This window comes from Bos javanicus, chromosome X, assembly GCF_032452875.1.
Source record: "Bos javanicus breed banteng chromosome X, ARS-OSU_banteng_1.0, whole genome shotgun sequence".
Lineage (NCBI taxonomy): Eukaryota > Metazoa > Chordata > Mammalia > Artiodactyla > Bovidae > Bos > Bos javanicus.
Genome location: NC_083897.1, coordinates 54,120,643 through 54,131,225, shown reverse-complemented (window position 1 = coordinate 54,131,225; position 10,583 = coordinate 54,120,643). Strand labels below are relative to the sequence as shown.

Below are 10,583 nucleotides of genomic sequence, written 5' to 3'. Positions count from 1 at the left end.
TGGGTTTGAAGGTAGGGTAAATGAGGTAGGTGATGGTTTAGTCGCCAAGTTGTGCAGGAGGTCGAAGGTAATTGCCAGAAATGGGGCTGTGGCTATGGATGAGCTAAGTGGCAGAGCAATGTTTGTGGGTCCATTGTCGCTGTGCCTACTGATCCGCGATGGGAGGGAAGGAGGACAAAGGGAAACCAGGGTTGGCCACTGAGCCTGAAAGAAGTGTGAGCGAGCCAGAGAGTGCTCCCTACCCGCGACGGCGGGAGGCGGCTACCCCGGGTCCTCCACGCCGGGAAAGGGGCGATAGGAGGCGGCGCGGGCCCCGCCCCCTCCTCTGGCGGGCGCGGGCGCGAGACGCTGCGCGGCGGCAGCGGCGGGCGCGAGCGGCAGCTGTCAGGCCACCGAGGTCCAAGCTGCACTTGCCGCCCCGTTGAGGACGAGGAGGCGGCAGGAGCGGTGACGGTGTCGCCGCGAAACCGGATTGCCGGCACGGAGGGCTCACCGGCCTGGCCCCCGCGGCCCTCTCCCGCCTCGCTCCCATTGTGTTGGGTAAGATGCCGGTGAGGGTGCAGCGAGAGTGGCTGAGCGGCTCGAGGACCCGGGAGGCGGGGAGATGGGGCCCCTGGGGGCAGAGGGAGAAAGGGAGGTCTGGATGATCCCCGGGGGCACTTGCACCTTGTGAAAGGGGCCTGGGCGCCGCCGGCGTCGGAGTTGCAGGGGCGGGGGTAGGTGATGGTGGAGGGGGGCGTTGCTGAGTAATCCAGAGCAGCTGCCAAAGCCGGGCAGAGGCGCAGGGCTCCGTGGGGAGCGGGTGTGGCTCAGTGCGCATGCGCCACAGCTGAGGCTTCTCAGAGCTGGGGATGAAGTGAGACGATCTGGGTCCGAGGTAGTTGGACCTATGGGTGACATCTTCACTTTCTGGGTCTTCGATGCTAACAGGACCCCTGTCACGGAGATGCCAGCATTCCTAGCCTCCTAAGGAAGCTTCTTTTCCCTGTACCTTGCTTACTTAATGTCACCCAGACCTTACCTATTCTTCTCCAGGCTGTCTACTCAGGAAGAAGTGGCCTGGGGACAGTGCCAAATTGCTTTCTAGTTTGCCTTCGGGCTCATAGCCCCCAGAGCCGTCGTTGTGAGGAGAGGTTAGAGGTGAAATTCCACCTTGGACCCTTCTAGTTGCATGTAAGATATATATATGGGCATAAATGTAAAAATAGCTTTTCAGTGGCAATGACAGCTGTGGCATTTGGACTCAGAGTATGGATGTAGCTGATAACTTGTTTAGCTCTGCCAAATGAATCCAGTGCGTCAGAGGGTTTCCCTGCTGCGGAACCATCCCCCATTCCCAACCCCAAGCATCAGGTTGTATTGGAAACAATCTATACCATTTCAAGTAGAGGGTCTCAAAGATCCAGTCGTTTCCTATTTGCATTGATTTTTATGTAGATTAAGGAAAGCCCCACTCAATTGGCCAGTGTAGTATTTCCAAATATTGTGCCAGGAATCCACAGTGAGTTGAATAGTCTCAACCGATGTGTCACCATGAGGTGGGCATTCCCCACAGCTCTAACTATGGCTCCTCCCCCTCGTGCAGATTGCTACCACAGCCACTCTCACCCACTGCCTAGCCCTCCTCAGCTTCTCTTCCTCCTACCTTCAGCCCTGTGGTACACATCTCTCTCAAAACTTGCTCCCAAACAATCTGCATTATGGATATGAGCATCATCCTACTCATGGCAGCCAAACTGATGTTTCCAATTTACTTTTTCTATTTTTCTCTCCATCATCACACTGAAATGTACTATTTTCAAAGGTTCACCTCTTTCTTACCATTGTACTGCCTCCTCACACACCTCCATCCCCACCCACAAGTATCCTCAACTAAATACAATAATTGTAATAAGCCTGTGTGGGTGCAGGTACAACAGGTTCAGAAGGTAACAAAAGAGGGGGAGAACAAAGAAAGCTAGGGAGTATCACATGTCAATTCCTAATTCACCTTACTGTCCAAGACTGAGACCCTATTTGGAGGAAAAAAAGTGAATAAACTATCCTTAGAGAATATTTGTTAATCTGTTTTGGGGAGTGAAGTAGGTGAAGTAGGGAATGGTATCTCTGGGATGTCTGAGTCATTTAAAGGCAGATCTTTCTCTGAATAGGGCCAAAATTAGAATAAACATTTTAGTCCAAATCCTAAACTAATAAGGGACCCTTAAGGGATGTATAAGGGATTTGACTTTCCTACTAAATGCACTCAGGGTTATCCAAGAATTTCCTTGCCTACTTAATGCTACCTCCTTTGAAGGATATGTGGCATATCCTGAAGAAAAAAATCATTTGATTTACTTTTACGCTGTGCTAGTTCTTTTAAAGTATGTACTAAAGGGTATCACACTCAAATGATGATGATGATGCCAGCACCCTCTGAAAACATAAAGTGGGGATAATTATTCTGCTCTTGTTTTTGTTGAAAATTGAGAAATTTATATATTTGAAATGTGAGGGGAGAGGGAGGAAAACTGGAGCATTTCCACTGACTTTCAACAGGTGGAATTCCTGTTAAGTCTCATCTAGAAAGTGATCCAGGTAAGTCCATGACTTCTGCTCTTTAGTCACCTTATAACTAATAATATTTGGATGTCTTACAGAACTGTGAATCTATTGTATCTTTGCATCAATTCAGAGGCATTAGTTCTGGGGGTATTTACCTAAATAATAAACACATACTTATCCATTATCCCTCTGCTGCCACATAAAGGGACTTCAAAGACATATACAAACAAGGGCCCTAGGATCCAGAAATTTAGAATTTGGTTGTGCAGGAAAAAAAGATTTTTTAACAATATAAGGCAGTATAATATTATTTCAACTGTCAACTAGGAGGTCTGAAGCTTATATGTCAAATTATAAACTCCTTGAGGTTAAGACCTTGCCTCAAACATGTTTGATTTCCAACAGGGTCTACACCCAGTTGGTGCTCAAGTGATGGAAGCTTTGCAAAGTATATGGATTAGGTAAGGAGAATCTAGAGGCAGGGAGACAAGAGCTAAGAAGCTTTCACAATAGATTAGATACAAAGAGATGTGGACCAAAATGAAGATAGTAGTAAAAGACTGAAAAAGGATATCACAAGGAAAAATGAGCAGGACTTAGTGACTGAAGGCAAGCAGATAAGCCTAAACTGTATTCATTTTTACCTCCAGCAAATAAAGGGGAGTTGGAGACAACAGAGGAAAGTGGAGGATCACCTTAGTAAGAACAGAGCACACAACAGGCACTCAAATGTTTTCTCAAGCATCAGTTGCAGTATTGGGCCAGAAGACCCGTAAGGTCCCTCCAGTGCTAAGATTCTGTGGTATATGCAGATAATCAAAACTTTTGGGGAACAGGACATTCTCAGATATGGAAGAAAGAGAAAAGGAAGGAGTGTTATCCTCCCACTGGCAGGCCCTTTCTGAGAAGAGATAATATGGAGTCACAAGGCCCCCACCAATGAATGAAAGGAGGTGAAGAGCAAGAGGAATGAAAACCTCAAGCCAAAAATTTCAATAAATGCTTACAAATCTTTGCAAATTTCTTAAGCTATTCATTTCCTCCCAAATCCTATGAGTTAAGTAGGATAGGTATTATCAGTTCTCTTTTTATATAGGAAGGAACACAGCAAGATTAAGTGACCTGCCCAAGTTCATAAAAGAAATGAGTAGGAAAGTAGTGATGAAGACTCTTGTGTCCTGATTGCTACCAGCCCGGTGCACTTGACACTGAACCACGTTGCTCTTCCCTGCTGTAGAGCCTATGCACCCAGAAGTTATGTGTGCAAACAACCAAATAGGGGATGCACAAGCAATTGCAGCACTATCTCAGATAGTTATTAATACTTCATCATTATTCCTGGAGCTGAGTGTTCGGTTTCCATATTCACTCAGTCCTTGACCCGTCATTTGAGTTTATCTGCAGCAGCCCGAAATGTAGAGTTAGTGAGTTGTTTAATGATGTGAACACCTGTTTGCTAGGAACTTAAGGATGCTCACTTGGCATGGGCCCTTAATACTGTCAGTATTGTGCCTAAGTACTTCCTTCAAGTGAGAGTTCCAGAGTTCTGCTCTGTAAAGTTATCCTACAGACCAATATAAAAATTAGCATGAGGTTGCTAAGCAATGGAGATCTCTTAAAAGCTTCAATTAAGAACCTCAGTTAGAACACTCAACAAACTAGGAACTGTTTTTTTCTTTTTAGATCAGTACTCTTGATGTTGCTGAAATAAGATGTTTGCCCTAATTAATTATTATTTTAAATGAAGTTGTATTTGAATTTAATAAAGCCAGTTAAATGCTAAAACCTGTATTTAAGACAGACAACCAAAATTTAGTAAATTAGCCAAGACTACATATGGTAAACAAGGAGTCCCCAAACATATTTTTTTCCTCTCTCATCTTCTGGAATCAATTGCAGAGATACCCTCCAGGCAGATTGATGAGTACATTAATCACTTTCTTGGAGATCGGCACATTGGTAGGTACAAAGGGAAGGAGTTTCATGTCTGACTTAGAATTTCAACATATCTTAAACTCCTCTGTACTTTCCCTTTCCTTAATATCATCTACTTTCTTTGATTTACTTTTACTTTGAGTGGAGAGTTCAATAGAGAGACAATGTAAAACAGTTTTGGTTGTTGTTCAGTCGTTCAGCCATGTCCAACTCCTTGCGACCCCATGGACTGCAGCACACCTGGCTTCTCTGTCCCTCACCATCTCCCACGGCTTGCTCAAACTCATGTCCACTGAACCAGTGATGCCATCCAATTGTTTTGTCTTCTGTTGTCCCCTTCTCCTCCTGCCCTCAATTTTTCCCAGCATCAGGGTCTTTCCTAATGAGTCGGCTCTTCGATTCAGGTAGCCAAAGCATTGGAGCTTCAGCATCAGTCCTTCCAATGAATGTTTAGGATTGATATCCTTTAGGATTGAATGGTTTGATCTCCTTGCAGTCCATATAAAGTACATTCAAGTTAGGACAGAGTTAATGTTCATCCAATAAAATTATTTTGTCCATGATAGACATTTTTAGCCATTTGAACTCTTAAATATATTTGTGAAAAGCATCCTCTGTAGGTAAATTGAGATTGATCTTTTTCCTGACTTGAGTGTATTTCTATATAGATAGCCGTAACTTATTTTTAAATAAATTTTTAAAAATAATGTTTCCCAATCTGTTTTTTAGAATCATAAAAAGAGAGAATATAACAACAACAAGAAAAAGACTAAAATTGTGACAAAGACCCAACTGGGTAGGTTTACATTTTATTCTCAATTGGGTAGGTATCTGTTTTATATGTTTTTATTGGATCTCTTAAAATGAATATTTAGAAAAATACATAGTACACCTACAAAGCAACATAACTCTAAGGACTACTGAGGTTTTCAAGTTACATTTCAAATGTGTGTGCTCCTTTGCATGTGTTCGTTTCTTAGTGTTATTTCAAAATTTTTTGTACGCTAATTATTTTATTTGTCACTACAAATTCTGTATGCAGTATATATATGCAATATTATCATCACCTAAGTGTAAATATGAGATATAACAAGTGCTCTTTTGAGGAGTGATTAGTTTTCATCTATTTGGGTCACCTTTATAAATAACACCCAATAAACATCGTCATGGAGAAGGTGATGGCACCCCACTCCAGTACTCTTGCCTGGAAAATCCCATGGACGGAGGAGCCTGGTAGGCTGCAGTCCATGGGGTCGCTAAGAGTCGGACACGACTGAGCGACTTCACTTTTCACTTTCATGCACTAGAGAAGGAAATGGCAACCCACTCCAGTGTTCTTCCTGGAGAATCCCAGAGACAGGGGAGCCTGGTGGGTGGGCTGCCGTCTATGGGGTCGCACAGAGTCGGACACGACTGAAGCGACTTAGCAGCAGCAGCAGCAGCAAACATCATCATTGTTGAGTTTCCACAATGGACCTAATTTGAAAGAACCTGACAGACTCTAGTACAAGGTAGTTGTTCAGTAAACATTTGATCTTTTTAAGATGTGTTCTAGATAGTCCATGTATAGACATGTGGAGGTAACAATAAAGATACTGTATAATCATTAGCTGTTTAGAGTTTACAGTATGTTTTCATTGGTGTCATTATGGAATTAGAACCTAAATCCAGAATTTAATAAGCTATCCAAGATTCTCTTCCTTAATGATAGCTGTTTATAATAATATCAGTCTACAGTCATCAACTTGAGTACCATTGTTCCATGAAGAAAAGATTATGGAAGATCCTTTACTTGTGAGGGTATCCATAACAATGCAAGTATTAATATAATGGGGCAAATTCCTGAAGAAAGCTAGTCTTTTTCTCTTTCCCAAGTTCTGGGGTCCAATGTAATCCTAACCAAAACCTCTACTAACAAAATCAAGATTCCAGCCTACACAGCTTTCTCTCCTCAGTTCTTGGGTCCGTCAGGAACAGACTTCAGACCCCTCTAATCAATTTCATACTCTTTGCCTCTTGTTTGGAATTGTCCAAACCAGAAGCTAAGATGTTACACATTTGAGTAGCATTCCTGTTCTAGGGTTTCTCCCCTAGAATAGGGTCAGAACTGAACCAGATTATAGCACCATCTGCTAGTCCATTTATCCATGGCATTCAGCCATTTTTCCTGACACAGGCAAGAGACTTCAGAAAAACAAGACCTATTTTCTCCCTTATACAAAAAAGAATTTTATTCCTTCTGCTATACTATATCATTTAATGAACATGAAATAAGAGAAAAGGTAAATAAGAAGGCCTCATAATTCAGAAGAAATTGATTTACTATGAAGTTGATTTCAGTTTCAGGTTTAACTGTTTTCCCTCCTACTTTTTCTTTTATTTTCAGGATCTCTTGGTTATAAACTCTTCTCCATCTGGTGCTGCAACAATGAGTGGGAAATCCCTGCTCTTAAAGGTCATTCTCTTGGGTGACGGTGGAGTTGGGAAAAGCTCACTCATGAACCGTTATGTAACCAATAAATTTGACTCCCAGGCTTTTCACACCATAGGGGTAGAGTTCTTAAATCGAGATTTGGAGGTAGATGGACGTTTTGTAACTCTCCAGATCTGGGACACTGCAGGGCAGGAACGTTTCAAGAGCCTTAGGACACCCTTCTACAGGGGAGCAGACTGCTGCCTCTTGACCTTCAGCGTGGATGACCGGCAGAGCTTTGAGAACCTGGGTAATTGGCAGAAAGAATTCATCTACTACGCAGATGTGAAAGACCCTGAGCACTTCCCCTTTGTAGTTCTGGGGAACAAAGTAGACAAAGAGGATAGGCAAGTGACTACTGAGGAGGCGCAGTCCTGGTGCATGGAGAATGGAGATTACCCTTATCTAGAAACAAGTGCCAAAGATGATACTAATGTGACAGTGGCCTTTGAAGAAGCTGTCAGACAGGTGTTGGCTGTAGAGGAACAACTGGAGCATTGCATGTTAGGTCACACTATTGACTTGAACAGTGGTTCCAAAGCAGGATCTTCATGCTGTTAAAAGTAGGAAGCCGTTTTAAAATGTGCCCCAAATTGATCAGTCAGTAGTGTGAGAATCACTGTGCCCCTCTATTAGTGCACACACATACAAAAGGATAAGAGATAAGTTTCTGATGTGAACCAGAGCCTTTCAAGTTGAAGTTGTAGAGTGATTTAAAGAAAAAAAAAAAAAAGCTTTATCAAGCCAACTGTATTTTGTGTAATTTCTGCTATTTCCTTCTTGTGTGTATCAGGACATTTCAGAAAACTTTAGTCCTGACAGATTTAAATATTTTTCAAATCACAGTTTAATCTTAGAACCAGCCGCATGAAGGAGTTAAAGAGCTACAGCTATCCCTTAAAGCGTTCCATTAATCAACTAACAAATGTCACCATTGACACTTGCCAAGCAGTTTCTGACATGTCTGCCAAAGGGGAAAAAAAATAAGACTCTGAAATGTACTACAATAAACACAATAATGCAAACTAGGATGTCCTAAGCTTGAATGAATTATAAAGAGGTGGTAAAGATTAAGAGTGCAAAATATAATGATGTACACTGCCTCATTTAAACACTTGTGTATGGTTTGCTCCCATCTGAGCTTTAAAAAAATGCCATCTCGGTAAGAGATACACTAATGACTCTGGAAATTTATTACACTCATTGTATTTGAAGTAACAGGGTCCTTGTGAATGGATTATGCTTCATTATGCCAACCACCCTTGCAAATAGATGTCTGGTCTGATTTTATTTCCGCTGCACAGGGGTGTTGCTTCTCTGACAACCTCTTATCTAGCAATGCTGCTTAGTATACGGCTTTGAATCCAGTGCACTCTGCTCATAATTGTGATGGTCCTTTGGTCTACCATACTGTGCTCTCAGAGAAGCCTTCAGAACAGATTCGAGGATACTGGGCTTTTCTCATAAGGTACCTTAACTCGAATATTTATTGTAGAAGAAGGAACTGATTTATTGTATGTTGCACTGCATGTTCAGCTGGCCAAACTAGGATGTTGAAAGTAACAAGAGAACATGCTTTAACCCAGCATTAGAATGAACTCATAATTAGAGTTGTCCAGTAGTGGAATGGTCTGCCTTAATAGTGAACCCTCTTCCAGTGAAAATATTCAAGATGCTAGATGACCATCTGTTAAAATACCATAAAAAGAATTTCTTTACTGGCTAGATGTTTGGTTTAAGGTCTCTTTCAGCTCTAAGTTCTAGGAATCTATGAGCTACAAACTACATTTAAGTGCCATGTTATAGTTAGATATATCTTAAGACAACAGCTACGACTATGGAAAGGGACTTTAAAATTTCTCAGACTATTCTGGGATCAGCCTTTAACAGCAACTACATAGCTCTTTCTTTTGCTTTTGCACTATGTCAGGAAAAATTCTTGAACTCCAAGTAATCATTACATGCCCAATATAAACATCCTGAAGATTCCATATTAAAATACAAAAACGGTTTGTCAGAGTTTGATTACCATGACTGCCAGCTATATACTTTATTATAAATATGCAGTCTAGTTCTTGTCAGTTGATTTATTTGTCCTGCATAGCTTTTAATCTGTACTTTTACAACATCAATGATAAAATAGTGACCCAAGGTAGTGAGGGACAGTTAAAAATGACCGCAAAAAAGACCTAGGTCGGGAAGGGGGCCGGAGCTTTCACAGGAATATAGCCTAGAACTCTCCAATGTAGCCACATATGAAATCAGCCTTACAAGTGGGACCTTATGTGCTTTAAGAGCTCTGGGACTTTTTGGCAACATTGATAAGTGGAAGATGATATTTTAATCCAGTCATACTCAATATTTCCAATATAAATATGGTCCTGACCCCATTGTCTAACTAACTTTGATGCCAGAAGTCGAAGCCAGAACTGGGACCCCACAGCTCTTAAGTATTGGTCCCTATCCTGCCTATGCCTATAGCCAGCCACACTGGTTTCCAAGTACTATGATCATTTTGCTACAATCATGTTAGAGTGAAAATCTGTACATCAGAACTGTTAATTGCTAATTGTTTTTAAGTGCATGAGACCTGAGGCCTTCTCTTTCTACTTGCACTCAGCTTATAATAGTTTCTATTTGTAGATCTCAGGCCTTCATAAAGACCTCCATCCACTCACAAAAGTACTTGTCACTATGAGAATGGCACGTGATCATCTAAGCAAAAAAATAAAAACTACTTGGGTATCCCATTCATAGGCCTCCTGTCCATCCAAGACAAGTGTTAATTTTATTGGCAGGTCAGTTGAAGCCCCTTTTCTCTTAGCCATACCAGTTTTTTCCTACCAAATCACTACATAATATATTAACAAAAACACTTAATATTAAGTGAGAAAAAGTGGTGGCATTTTGGTGAGTAATACTTAGTGGGGTGCTGACATAGCGTTTGGTTAAGATTAAAAAAAAAAAAACACCAAAGGCTGAAATCTGTGAGTACCAGGAACTGTGCATATAGAAAATTGTGTACTCTAGAATGTGCAGTGCAATATTTTCAGTAGGTGTTTTTTTCATGAACACTGGATTTTTTGGAACAAGATGTTTCTAATTGAAACTATACTGTTTTCAACGGTCCGTTAAAACATCATACAGAATATCTCTTAATTTATTTTCATGTATTGGGCTAACATTCAGGGGGCCTCAGTTTTCATATATCTTCAGTGGACTGATGAATTTCAGGTTAATTTGTGCCTGCCTCAGCCATCTCTATTGTACCCTGAGGTATTCCACAATCCTCTTGTTGCAGGTGCTGCTAAAAACTCAAAATTGTGTATCAGATATTTTGTTTCAACTGTACAAAAAAAATCGTCTGTGTTAAAGTGAATAAAAAGTGCATTTTGAATAACCAGTATACAATGTGTGTGCTTCTTTTTTCCCTTTCCCTTTTCAAGCAACTGGTGAGTGTGACAGCACATATTCATCTATCAAGTCACTCTTTCAGACTGTCCTACATGTGGCCCTGGATCATTTTTTCACGTGGTACTTCAAGCAGCCACTACCTATTGATCAGACAGACACTGTTCTACTGATTGGGAAGCAAACTCGAAAGATTAAGATGGGAAATTTCCTTTTATTT

The 10,583-nt window shown here is 41.4% G+C and overlaps 1 protein-coding gene across 2 annotated transcripts; it reads left to right on the top strand.

The window, feature by feature from the left end:
* Positions 1-452: 452 nt before the first annotated feature.
* RAB9B (RAB9B, member RAS oncogene family) lies at positions 453-10,355 on the top strand. Of its 2 annotated transcripts, none has more exons than XM_061409286.1 (3): positions 453-540; positions 5,209-5,275; positions 6,866-10,355. In XM_061409286.1, the coding sequence occupies exon 3, from the start codon at positions 6,908-6,910 to the stop codon at positions 7,511-7,513; it is 606 nt and encodes a 201-aa protein (XP_061265270.1). In that variant the 5' UTR covers positions 453-540; positions 5,209-5,275; positions 6,866-6,907; the 3' UTR covers positions 7,514-10,355. The 2 variants fall into 2 exon arrangements, with proteins under 2 accessions (XP_061265270.1, XP_061265271.1); XM_061409287.1 differs by having other exon boundaries at positions 5,209-5,302.
* The last annotated feature ends 228 nt before the right edge of the window (positions 10,356-10,583 follow it).